We start from the raw sequence: 13,785 nt of genomic DNA, 5'->3' as shown, positions 1-13,785 counted from the left end.
ACCAATTGGACAATAAGAGACACAGCAATGCAACCTCTCCATCACAGTTCCCCAACGGCTGCACCGATTCAAAGTTTCAAGTAAGATTTTTGTGTTGATACCCCTAAACATCTGAAGGCTCAGTGACATGGGATGTTTTTGTTTAGACATTAAGGGCAGTAACTCCTTTTATAACTCAGACCTTCACCATTTAAACAGTAAGAGAGACACTCTGAGACTCAAGTTCTCTCTTTATTACATTTGCAAAATAAATTTAGGATGAACCTCTGGAGGTCTCTAGTTCAACCTCTGCTCAAAGCTGGTACCAGCTGTTTGCATAAAGCTGTGACAATGTTTTCCAGACAAACCAGCAGCATGGGGATATTCCAGATAAACAGGTTAGCTTAACATTTTCTATGTAGCAGCCTCAAGGCACAGTCTAGGAATATAATTGTAAAGCTGAAGTCAGTATCTTCATAGAAGCAGGAAGCACCACAAAACATAATAAAATTGAAGAGCTTGTCACTGAGGAGCTGGACAAACATAAAAATTGTTTTTACAGAGACATCGCAGACACACACAGAAACAACAAAGTAAATGTTTCCTGTAAGCATAAAGCTTTTATCAGGACAGTTTTAAACAACAATTTTCAAAAGGACACATTGACAGTTCCTTAACAAAGCTCTCTAAACTCCTAAAGAATTCCCCTCTTCCCTTTTCCTGCAAATAACAATCAAACTACCTTAGAAACCAAAGAGTGATGTTGTGAGACAAGAGAGCGAGGAATGAGAAAACAGAGCCTCTGAAAGTTATCCTGAGACAATGGCTATACCTACAGAGAGTTGCACTCCTGGCTGACTCCTTTCTGCTGGTGTGGGCCAGTTTCCCAGATTGCTTCTGTTAAACTTCACCTAGGACAAGAACTGCTGCCTGAAAACTGGCCTCAAGAGAAGCCAAAGACCTGGTGGAGAAAACCCTTATCAGTCCTACAGATGTGCAGGAATCAGTAACGCATTGATAATAATAATCTTGTTGCCAATCAGTGATAGAACTGAAGAGAATCTCCTGAATATGAACTGCATGTTCAAACTGCATGTTTTCAAGCCACCCTAACTGAGCATCTTTATGTAAGAAACAAAAGCACCCAAACAGGGGCCCCAAGAAGTGCTGTCACAATGGTTCTCCAAACAGCATCAGAAGTCTTCCTCTACTTTCCAGAGAGAGACTACACACAAAAAAAATCACCTTTTAACAAAATGCATGCTCAGGTGCCCTTCAGGTGCCTGTTCCACACAGCCTCAGCTGAAAAAGAGGACCTCATGCTCCAGGCACAGACTGCCATGGGCACTTACATCAGCAGATGAACAGCTCCAGAGCTCATGATTCCCCAGGAAATACATGGAAATCCAACACCACACACTGACAAACAGCTTAAAATACTGCTTGATGACCAGTACCAGAATCCAATTTCCTTGAGAAAGGAAATTCAGGAAACTTACACTGGTAGAGAACTGTAGTACTTTTCAAATTTCTAGATTGTGAGAGGGAAAAGCTGGAGTTTTCTTGACAACAGCTCCCAAGGGGACTATCTGGCATCATTATGTTATGACAGTTTTCGAAATGTATGAATGCAAGAGCTTAATCCAAGCACAAAGCATTATCAGCAACTGCAGTGTTCTCCTGTGCACAACATAAAGCCATTTGCCTTGGGGATATGGCTAATTTAGGGTATTAAGCAGTATTTTAGTAAAGAGGTGATAAATGTTAACCTCACCCCACAGATTTCCTTTGTGACTGATGACCATGGAATAAGCCCTGAGCTAAGAACTGCCATAAGTCACCTGGACCTCACAACACCCTCCTCCCCTACAGCTCCTGGGAAGCAGCACAGCACATAACAAAGGGCACATCCCCCTATTACAAACAGCATAACAGGAAAATTGAGGGTTTCCAGAAGGTACCACAATGCCATAGGTAAGAAGAGGCTTGGCACTAAGTACCTGTGGCTGTGGACAATCAACAGACCAGATATGATGAGTTTCCTATTTCCTGACACTGAATGATCCCAGAAGATACAAAAGAAAGGTGCCTGAAATGTAGTAGTGCACCATTTCAGAATAATCCCTTCCCTGAGAGTGTGCTTTGCTAGGTCCTTTGCCAGTTATTAACTGATCTGTGCCTGAAGCATATTTATGCCATAAATTCTTAATGCTGTCTGATGTAGCTATGAATGTCCTCACCCCAAAGAAAAACCCAGAACATCTGTAACATTTTCTAGTAGTATGGCCTAAAAAAAAAAAAAAATCTTTTTCTGAGTTATTTATATACACAGATCTTAAGTATATCCTCTTATTCACCTTATCATATTTTCCCCATCTATAAAAGGAAGATATAACCAACTTGTCCATCTCACATAGACCAAGGGATTAAAGTACTAAGCACTTTACTTTCAAGTTGGTGCAAACATCTGTCCTTTATATATCCTCTCCCAGATTTGACATCCTATCCACTGAGCCTGAACAAGTTTTATAATAGATGATGTATCAGTGCAAATGTTTTTGGTCATTTTCTAAAGAGTGAACATTTATAAAGAGGAAATAACAGAAGTAATCCAGGAACAATGGATATTTCAACATGGTGGATAGCACAGGGATGCCTTAGACATCCTGAATTACTAAGCCTTTATTAGTTTATGATAGGAAGTACAAATTGCACCTTCTGGGTTCAGAGGAAAACTTTCACACTGTTTATTTTTCTTCCAAACCACTGAGGATACAAGTGTTGAACATACAACAGAGCTCAGGGAGGTGGGACAGAAGAGGGAATTACTCTGTGATGCATTTGGGAGAAATGCTCCCAGCTGCTTGTGTTCCAGCAACACATCTCAGAATGGATGGGTTGTACCTATGGTCTCTGGAAGTTTTGGCAAGAAAGTGACTGAGTTCCATATTACCACAGGTTTAACCAGAGCTGTTTGGGGATAAAACATCCCACAAATGCAGAAAAACCTTTCAATAATGTTATTTCTACACTTCAGCACACAGGACTTAGGAAGGCATTAAGACATCACTCAGATCTGGGCAAGGTACAAAGCAGCCTTGAGTCCCTCCAGAAAGATGTTTTCTATCTGCATCAAGAGTGATCCAGAGCTCCCAACCTCATGGAGTCAAATGTAAGGGCATTTCCACTTCCCCCAGCGTGTTCTCACCATGCAGACTTTAAAACTAACTTTCTCTGTCTATTCCTCCTATACTTCTCTAATGCCACTTCCACATAAGAAACAAAACAAGAGAAATTGACAGCATTTGATCTTCCCCTTGAAGTTACCTGCTCCTCAGACACAAATAAAAATGGAAAAAGCAAATTAAAGCCTTTAACTCTCAGAAAGAATGTGAATTATTCAAACAGCCATCTGCCACTGCCATGTCCCGAGCTTGTCTCAACCTTTGCAAAGTTCAGTGTTTTAAAATTTTCAGGACTTCTACTCTAATGATAAGCAAAACGTTTAGTCTTTTAAAAAAATCACCCCAGAATTCACAACTATGTAAGAACTCAACCTCTTACAGAATGAAAATGTAGGCATAGCCAAACACCACATCGACCCTCAGAGCTTTCAAATCACTGGGAGAAGCCAACAAACAGCTCTCAATTGGTCAAGGCCATTTCCAACCTTCCTTAAAGACGCTCTTGTGTACTGACACAGAAAATCTGTCCCAAGAAAAGAACATGTTCAAAGGAGACCCAGGATTCTGAATTCAGAATGCATCACCCTCATTTTGTTCATGACAGCTCTGAAAGGCTGTTATTGACAGGACAGCTCTTGGGATCACTGTGGACAGGCAGTCAGAAGCCCGCACTACATGTCCAATTCTGTGTTAACATCATAGTAGAATTAGTCCTTCTAGCTGCTCTGTTCTTGGAGTCAGTCCTCCTTGAGATGACTGAACTCCTACTTATGCTGCTAATCTTCAAAAGCATGGTTTAGCTAAAGCCAAATAAAAATTACTGGATAAGAGATCCAAGTGCATGCTCCAAAAGAAGGCAATTTGCACACATCTCCACCTATGTGTCCTGCTCACAAGACAAGGAAGTGCTGCATTGAGTCTTCTGATCTCAGGTACACCAAGCATGAGTACAAGTTATTGTTCTGTTCTCAGAATGGGGTTTCTGTCAAAGGCAACTTAAAATGTTCCTTCCTCAATGGCAAGAAACAAAGATTGTGATTCAATATTATGGCAGTGTTTTCTCATGCCAAGAAAACATCAAGGGAAATTCAGAAATCCAGGAGGACATAAACAGCTCCCAACTAACTGCTACTTCTTCATGAAGCAGGTAATTGGTTGGTGACACAAATCTTCATTCCTATGTTTTGTAACTCACAGAAAAAGACAATTTAAATGTACTTTTAATGTTCATTCAGCCAAAGATTTTACAATCTTTCTTTACAAAGAAAAAGCACGTTATTAATACTTTTATTACACCCTGTAATATACAAACTTGGTATATAAATTAGTCGTGTTCTTGGAAAGAGGGAAGTGGAAGTGCAAAAACTCAACGTACACACTTTGCATATCCTTACTTGGGATATTTTCAGTATCTTATATACAAAAATGCTGTCAGCCTCAGAACCATTCTGTGGTATTAGACCAAAGGAGGAGACTGCACAGAAAACATATGAAGAAACAGATGGAAAAAATGGCAACAGATGTACTTTGTCAAAGACACTGCACTCATCAAGTAAAATATAAATGTAATACACCATTATTTGAACTACAACTTCCTAGGCTTTCTCTTTATGGCTACATATAGATAGCTCTCTCAAACTTTTTATAAAGTTTCATGGTAGTATTTGCTTGTACAAGCTGGGAATTTGAGATGAGGTCTTCAGCTCAGTTCAGACCTAATTGATTTGGTATCTGCACTGCAACTTCTATCTGTTCAGCTTATACTATCCCCTAAGTGCAGAGTCTCCAATTGGAAGTTTCCCCCAAATCCCACTCCCTGGCAAACTCCTGGGCAGCACATGTAAGGTACAGCATAACCATGAGAGAAGATTCAGTGCACAGGAATAGAACAAACCAGCATAAGAAACTTTAGGTTTGTTGTGCTTTTTAATTGCTGCAAGAACAAATAATTAAAGTCTTCACATAATTATCTCCTCTGCAATTTTGCCTATGTAAAAACAAACTTTAGAACAATGAAGAAAGCAATGGGGAAGGAAAAACCATGAGCATTATTCTTCCCACCATGCCAGCTTCCATCACTATCACATGTTCCTACCACCCATTTCCTAACTGGAAGGAACAGTTTCAATCAAAGAAACATGGGGAAATAGTGGAATGAGAATGCCACCAATATTTTTGTTAAAAGTAAACTATAATAGAAGCAGAAAGGAGTTCTTGCTTGTCATGAGGGTGCCTCTAATTTCAACAGTGCCCCAACCAGAAAGAAAATGGTAAAAATCACATTACAGCACGTGGCAAATATTGGTCAATACCTCAAGCATCTATTCTTTATCCCAGGCTGAATTTCCAAGGAAACAAGTTAAGGCAGGACATTGTCACAAATCCACTTTTTCTAACACTTCAAATACATGCTTTACTTAGGACTGATAATTATAATGAAAAATCCATTCTAAATTTCTCCCTTCTTTTACTCAGTTTTCCTGTTAAATAGCGTAAGTAGTTTTCAGCAACTGATACTCTGCAAGACTTCTCATGCTGTTTGCATTGTGCTTGCTTTATTTCAGGGACCAGCCAGCCTTTGTATTTAAACAAGCAGAGATAAAAATGATTGTAAACACTACTCAAAGTTGATGCTCAAGTGTAACGAGTATGGAAATTTGAGCCAGTGACGCTTCACAGGTAAACATAGAGCTTACATGGGGCAGCCTCATGCATCTGCCACCCAAGTCATGCGCAGTGGTGAGGAATCAGTGTGGCAGCCTCTTGTACAGCAACTGCCCTCGCAAGAAGTCACTGGAGGTAATGCTGACCTTGAACTCCACAGTCAAAAAGCAACTGCCCTGCCTTCCTTCCTCTGCTGAACTCCAAAGCAGACATTAGAAAGCTCTGAGCAAACAGGGCAGCAGCAAACATGAAATGAATGCACTCTTGCCAATGCTGTTTGTATCCACAGAAGGGCTGATGAGTTTAGGGACAAGAGATTGCTTTGATTGTAACAGAATTCACCAACTGGAGATGCTGAACCCCAAGAGGGAGAATAGAGAAACAAAGTTTGGTTTTACAGGCAAGAAAAACAACTTCCGTTAGAATGAAAGAGGTGATTCTTACCTGCTGAACATATCTGTCTGTAGTTTTCCACATATAGTAATATTCTATAATGCTTGTTAAGGACTTCCATGGGAGCTGGGGACACAAAGGAAAAGCAGCATTTATTGAAGAGAACTACCACACAGTCCCACTGAAATTCACAGGATTCTTCTGACTGATGGTTGCAGCAGTCTTGCAACTACCTCGTCCAAAAAAAAGTCTGAATCTACAAAGGGGATTAGATGCACATGAGACCTATATTTAATTAAATGCCCTTTCAAAATACTCTGAGCTTTCAGTGTAAATGTGGAACAGGCTGCAGGTAAATCTTCATGCTGCACTGACTCACAGCAAACCTTTCCAGAGAGGCACAATATGGAAGGGAGCCCACAGGCCCAGACTCTGCTTCAGCAGCAGACCAAAGCAAGAGTCACAACTACAGTATCACAGTTCTGATACGCTTGGCTTCAATGGAGCTGGCCCATTAAAAACAAACAAACAAACAAGACAAAACACATTACTAACAGAACTGTGCCCTGCCAGCTCTGTTCTCTGCGTGAGAAGCATGAGGATTTCAGCAGCACCACAGAGAGTTGCTGTTTCCAAGTCTCTCTAAGAGATTAGAGCACAGGACAAACAACACTGAAACTACTTGTTTTGTTCCAGAGGACTTGAACAATGGCACAGTGAAACTTGGCTCTCCTTACAGTGCTCCATTCAGTCTGCAGGCTGAGCACCTAGGATGGTGCTTTGGCCAAACTACAGGACACTTCCCTTCGATGCCCAGGATTCCTTTTGAAAACTTTCAAAAGGCCCTTTCTGAAACCACACTGTAAAAGTGACTGCATTTTCATGTTTCAGAAGGTCCAATACTTACTGTCCTTCAAACACAAATTAATCTAGAGCAGCTCGGCTGTCATAACATTTTCCTACATCCTCCCTCAGCTGTAGCGGAGCAGATGATCCCAAATTAATGTTTCTAAAGGAAAGTGATCTGCGATTTGAAATCCTGACTATACACCAGGCTGTCACCAGTATGAGGTCTGCCTTTCCCCACCTTCAGCAAGACACACGCTCCAGTTCAAAGCCCCTTGTTGAACACAATGAAAAACATAGTTTAGACAAGCTGCAAGCCAGCTCTGTCACCAATCAGAAATGGTCACCATGGGGGCCCCTTTTTATATACTTACAAAATCTTGCTGTATGTCAGTGAAATCTTTTCCATATTTTTCTAGTGCTTCCTCGAAGAGGTTTGCCTCTGAAGCAGACCACTCCTCCATCTCATCTCTGCACAGGACTGGCCCACCTTGTGGCACAAGTGCAGAGATTGCCTTAGAAATGTCATAGACATTTTTGTGCAAAGTGTCCATAGCATGGAACTAGGAGGTTGGAAAAGAGAAAGAGAAACGTAAGAACAAGTATCTGGGGGGGAAAATGTTCAACAATGAAACAGTAACGACAAATTCTGCACTGAGATTTGAAGATGTGGTATTCTGTACCTAACAAAAAAGTCAGTAAAAGCTGGTTCCAACCTCACACTGACTTGTAGCTGTCAGCATACAAACTTAACATTCACTAATAGTGAGGTTTGTTAAACACAAGCCCTTGTGTATCAATTACTCCTATCAGCTCCTCACTAGCACCACCACTGCAGCACTACTGGTAAGAAAATGCACAGGATAGATCCACTCCCAGGACTGAGCTACCATCCACAGATGGGGCATGGAGATAGAGGTCCAAGGGTGCTTCCTCCCAGACATAGCCATGCACTTTCTTTGTCAAATAATCCACAAGAATTTCATATATGAAAAACAAGAGCAGCAACACATGTATACACCCCCCCCCCTGCAAAGGGCAGAAACCTCAATAAAGATTCAAGTTAAGTCACACATCACAGCTGAGTAGGAAAAAAAAAAAATGACTCTGAGGGGCAATTACTCCTCAGAAAGCCAAGCCATGGCTGTCTGCAACCTGTGATTTACAAGGGCTGAGAACATGCTGCAAGGGAGGAATTGCTTTTAGTAAATGAAAGCTTGGCTTTATTTCCCCATTTCTGCAGTTTTAATCAGTTTTGCCTTTCATCATACCAGTTTTGTGCACGTGCATAATTAACCTACACTGTTCTAGACTAGATTTCGTTCTACATGTAAGTTTACATTACTCCAGTTACAAGGTGAGGCATTGATAACAGTTCTCTGGAGACTTCATAAATTTTATTCAAATTTTCATTAAACTTCCTGTACCATAAAAGTCCAAGTTTTTTTCCTTTCCTCAATCTACTCAGCAACATTTATAATTATGAAATGTTAACAGTATCACTACTCCTCAAGTACTCTAAACTGGAGCTCATCAAAGAGAACAACATCAGCTGACATTTCTTATCTGACCACAAGCTTTTCCCCCAGACATCCTTGGTCAATCTCACCCAAGGATGTCAGTGACAGTCTGGTGTTGGGGAAGTGATGAAGAATGGCACTCTGGCATTGTAACATTACAGACAGGCAGACAGTAATTTGCATTCTTCTCGAGAGAGCTACTGAGCCCATGCAAGGGATAGGCTGTCAAGCATGTCATCAGAATATTTTAATAAAACTAAGCAAAAAAAAAAGAAAAAAATTTGTGTCATAGTATTATCCATGATGGATCTTAAGAGGCAGAATGGATCTTAAGGCCAGAAAAAGTTACTTCATCTGTAACTGAAGGATTCCTTTACAAAGGCAGGGTCTGCTTCACAGCAAGCCACAATTACAATCCATCTGCTCCTCTCTCTTTGCCAATTGTTAATGCTGAGGTGAATATTTTGCATCTCTCACAAACTTAAGGTCCTCTGAAAAAACAAAATCTTACCAGTGTGATGTCCCTGGAGGCTGCTGCAGCACTCATGTGCAAACTTGGCTGTCTGACAGAACTACTGCAATCCAGGGCTCGGGCAAACGTACCAACAGACCTGAAAGAAATTAAATGCAGCGTTAACTTTGCATGCAAACCCAGCACTATTATAAACACCCAGCCAACGCTTTCTGAGATGCGCAGACTCCATTTCCCAGCTACAAAATTACGTGGTTTGGCACTCATTCTGAGCCAGAGACCATTCTCTCCAAATGTGGTTTGTCATTGTGAACACTTTACTTAGTTCATATGACTGAAGAGGCTTAGGCATAGGAGAGGAAACACAGAAAGACTCAAGGGTCACAAATGGGAAGTTCTGAGCTACTCTCTTATCCCTTATCTCAGAATAGACTTGAACTACAACAGGAACAGAGCACAGCCAAGCTTTATGAATGGCAATAGTCTCTTCCACAATGGCAAGAACAGTGCTGCACAGTCCAAAGGTACAGAGACAGATGCCAAGATCAGACAAAAAAAACACAACAATGCAAGTGTCTTTCTAAAAGTTTAGAAATAATATTATTTTACAACTTAACATTTTATAATACCTATCATAAAGCCTGCATAACACAGCAGTTCTCAAATACTTCACAACTCATAATTTCTGCATCTGAGACCACAAGCCCCATGCTCTTCATCTTATTCCTAAAGAAATTAGTTGGAGAAACCTGTAACAAACATTGGTTCTCAAATTTCTACTCCCCTGTCTGCTTGCTACACCACATGGGTAAAACACTCATACTCCTCCACAGTGAACTCAAGCTGAACTCCTCTGAGCAACTACAACAACAAAAAAAAGGCAGGTTGGGTTTTTCCCCTTCCACTCAGGTCACTTCCCCGAAGTAGCTGGGAGCACAGAGGAACACACTAGTGCCAAGCAGTGCAGGAGTAGGAAAGGTAAATGTTTGAGCAGTAGTTGTCAAACATCTAATTTTGGCCAAAATCCAAACCAGCCTCCCCCATTCAAGTGTCTGTGGCAATTCACACTTCACCCTCTTCCCAGCCTCCCAGTCACTGTTCCCATTCCTGCTTCACAACTCACCCGTGCCCAGCTTTAGCTGAACTGATACTTTTGTCTCTGTGTGTGAACTAATTATAAACTGGAATGCTTTGCTGATTCTGAACAGAAGCAATTCCTGTACTCATCTCTGCAGTGATTCTCATTACAGCCTGCATCTTGCAGCAGCCGGATCAGCAAACCCAGTGGGCAGCACTGAACTGCCAGAAAGAAGCACTAAAACTAGCTCTGCCACTGGAAGCCTACACAAGGTGAAAACTCCCATCACAAAGCAGCTCCACAGCCACTACATACCAATCCACACGAAAACCCAAAAGGGGGAAGAAAAAAAAAAATAGACAGAACCAGGGTTCATCTATAAAGGTACCACCTAAAACACAGAGAATCTGGGCAGTGTTACCTGCATATTTTTCCCCTAAATTATTGACTCAAGCAATTGCCATGAGAGCCTAAAATTTAATACAGGATTCTGTTCATAGAAATGGATAGCAACAAATTAGTTCAAGAACCTTTTAAAAAACAAGAGTTGATCAATAAAGATTGCTTTGGGCTTAAATAAAAACAGTATCAGTACAGATTTGCAGGGGTTTATTTTATTGCGCCTTCCTCTTGGAATCTAGGCATTAGAAACTATCCTCAGCCCATCAAAAGCATTTATCAGAATTCTTAGCAAACCATTAATGGATGTTAAAATGTCACTGGTTTTGAAAAAGGCAGTAAATGGACAGAGCAAAGAACTGCCAAGAATTTAATTCACTAAGTCTTCTGCATGCTGACCAAAGTATTTGAAAAACCCCACCAATTACAGGATTATTTTCACATACAACTTGGTTTACTTTTATGAAACTAAAGTTGTAAATCTGACGAGCTGTTACTAAAGTCATGGTATTCCCATGAAGGCATGTAGAATGTACGTCATCTTAAAATGGAGTAAGTGAATCAAACAACCAGAGCCAGCACTCATACTAATTAAAAAAAAAAACCACCGAACATGAGAAAGTACTTGGAAGAGGTACAAACATTTACTTCTTCAAAGTAGAGGTGAAATGCTCTTACCGTGCTACCACCAGGAACTGGTCTATCTGCTTGTCTACTAGTGGGTTAAAGGCTTCCCAAACTTTTGTTTCAAGTTTTGACTGATCTCTTCCATCATCCTCACCTGGGTTGAAAAACAAATCAGAAGTATTTAGTATGGCTTTTTTAAAATAGAAGTACTTTCTAGATTATTTTTTTATCACACAATTATGTCACTGTTAGCCCATCTCAGTTACTCTGCCTGACAGGCCACTGTGAACATTTCACTCACTTATTTATATGTGACAATTTTAGCCTGACAGACATAGCAACACAACTCATCCGAATTGGACAATCAGACTTTCACAAACTGGTGTCAGAGGCTATGTCATGGGAAAAAGAGTGTATCTTTCTCCAAACTAGACAGTTTCTTTGCAGTTTTTTCCCCAGCTCATCTGTCTTCCTCCTTTACCTTGCAGCAGTTTCAGGAAAACAGACACACTCCCAGCTGCTCTGAGCAGGCAAAGAGAAGCTGGTTCAACCCATCTCAGCTGCTTTCTCAGGGGGAAACCATGGCATCAGACACTTCATTTTCCTGAGTCTAGACCAACCAGAACATCCTGGTAAAATACAGGAGCTACTGAGACTTTCTTCTTCTTTCTGCTTCCTTTAAAACATCTGGTGATTATCCTTCTCTGAAGCCCCATGTTGGCCCACTAAGGGAATAGGATGCCTTTCAGATTAGTTCATCCTCACTTAGTAGACTTGTCCAGCTGTTGAATAAATACCAGTTCCACAGACAAGTTAAACAAGAATCCTGACCCATTTCTTGCCTGTTTTAACATGAGACTAACAGTGTCAGCAGAGCTTCTAAGCAAAGGCAGAAGCATCTCATTGCTTCCACATCTTGGCCCATCCAGATTGGATGTGGTCTTCCCAACACAGGTCACAACCATCTCTCTTAGGAGAAGCTTATGGATAGACCTTTCCCTCTGTATTGCACAGGGCTCAGGAAAGAATAATTAAATGCTAACGCTCATCCCTCTCAGTTTTCCACCCACTTTTGGTTCTGTAGGGTACTTCAGAGACAAATCTAAAGTTAGTTACTATCTGGTATATATTCCTGGTTGCTGCTACTTCTCCCTCATCCCTAACCCAGTGCCCTCATAGTCCCACTGCTCCATGACACAGTGGGGGCAGGCACAAGTCTCAACACATGCCCCAGGCAGCAAATTCTTCCTCCTGCCTGTTCTGCAGGTGAGAAGTCCAGGCTGGCAGCCAGCACTGGGATGGGGAGAGGGCTCCAGGGAAAAGGCACCCGGCAGTAATGGGCAAATTGATGAGGGCAGACAGCATTTAACTGGCGGTAATTTGGGAGGGGCTCTTATAGGGAAGTGAGGCTTGATTAAAAACACAAAAGGCTTTACAGATGTCATGGACATTTGTGTTTCCCGTGGAAATTCTGAAATCTCTTAATAAAAAGAGTGCAAGCTCCGAGAGAGCCCATTAATTGAATTTATTTCAGCAACTTTTATGATTTGGACGAACACCCATTTAAAGACCCGTTTGCAAGAGAACTAATTGCCTTCAGTGGGCAACAGCATCAACAAATCCAGCCATTGCTGCACACATGGCTTGGCAGTGGAAGCCACCTCCCACAACTAGGCAGGCCTCACACAGAGAAGTGGCCAATGTGAACTCTTGACAATTTAAATAAATTACAGAAATTACCCTCTTTTAGTAAGTCTGTTATATCTGCCTGGTATCTGTTTCCAACTCGAATCTCTCCTTTATCAGCAAGCAGGGTCTTTTGTTGAGGATCATACACTAGTGAATAAAAGAAGAAATCCTAAAAATAAAACAAGAGCAAAAAGGTAAACAGTGTTATTAGCTTTTACTTTCAGCTTTGCAACCATACTACCAAGTCTTTACAGTTCAAGTGTCATTTCATTACCTATATATAGATTTTAAATCGGGTGAACAAAAAGTAAATGAATCACCAGTTTTAAAACCCCATTTAAGTGCTGTCATTTTCTTCTACATTGCAAATGTTAGCTCTCAACAGCAGCCTCTCTCTACATACAGCCTCTCAAATTGAAGTGAACAAAGCTCCTCTTGCACAGGCAAGGCTCAGAAGGGCCAGAAGACAGTTTTTAGTCACATCAGCTGTTTTGGAACACAGAAGTGCCATATCCCATGCAATTCTCATATTCCAAACCAGGAGGATTAGATGCCAGTGACCTATCCACACAAAAATACCAGCACAAATTGAAACGTAACTTCAGAGTGTTACAGCCAGACCGATGCAACCCCATAGAGGCATGAAGCCCGAGACAAGCCCTGTGGACTCTGCTGGGCCTGCTCTAATCTGTAAATGTGTCTTATGCTGTAAGGCTCAAAGTGGGACACAAACCTACACAAGGGATGTGGTCTCACAAGGGATGAAGTGAGGGGATGAATCCCTTCCCTCCAACTGCTGGCTACACTCCTGCTAATACAGACCAGGATGTGCTCAGATTTCCTTGTCACAGGGATGCACTACTGACCATTTTCTTGGGCCTGCTACCATCTAAGCTTAAACCACCACATTCCCTTCTGCTTGTTGTTAGGGGA

The 13,785-nt window shown here is 41.3% G+C and overlaps 1 protein-coding gene across 2 annotated transcripts in view; it reads right to left on the bottom strand.

Moving 5' to 3' along the window:
* The window catches only part of MTA1 (metastasis associated 1), a 76,845-nt gene that overhangs the window by 33,625 nt on the left and 29,435 nt on the right, over nucleotides 1-13,785 (bottom strand). For both annotated transcript variants that reach the window (XM_083867214.1, XM_083867215.1), the window contains exons 6-10: nucleotides 12,904-13,021; nucleotides 11,215-11,317; nucleotides 9,099-9,198; nucleotides 7,442-7,630; nucleotides 6,273-6,347 (exon numbers count right to left, since the gene is read on the bottom strand). In XM_083867214.1, the coding sequence (XP_083723340.1) occupies nucleotides 6,273-6,347; nucleotides 7,442-7,630; nucleotides 9,099-9,198; nucleotides 11,215-11,317; nucleotides 12,904-13,021 (585 nt within the window). The remainder of the gene's footprint in view (nucleotides 1-6,272; nucleotides 6,348-7,441; nucleotides 7,631-9,098; nucleotides 9,199-11,214; nucleotides 11,318-12,903; nucleotides 13,022-13,785) is intronic.

This window comes from Zosterops lateralis, assembly GCF_965231275.1.
Source record: "Zosterops lateralis genome assembly, chromosome: 9".
Taxonomy (NCBI): Eukaryota; Metazoa; Chordata; class Aves; order Passeriformes; family Zosteropidae; genus Zosterops; species Zosterops lateralis.
The sequence above is the reverse complement of the archived record's forward strand: the minus strand, read 5'-3'. Positions and strand labels throughout refer to the sequence as shown.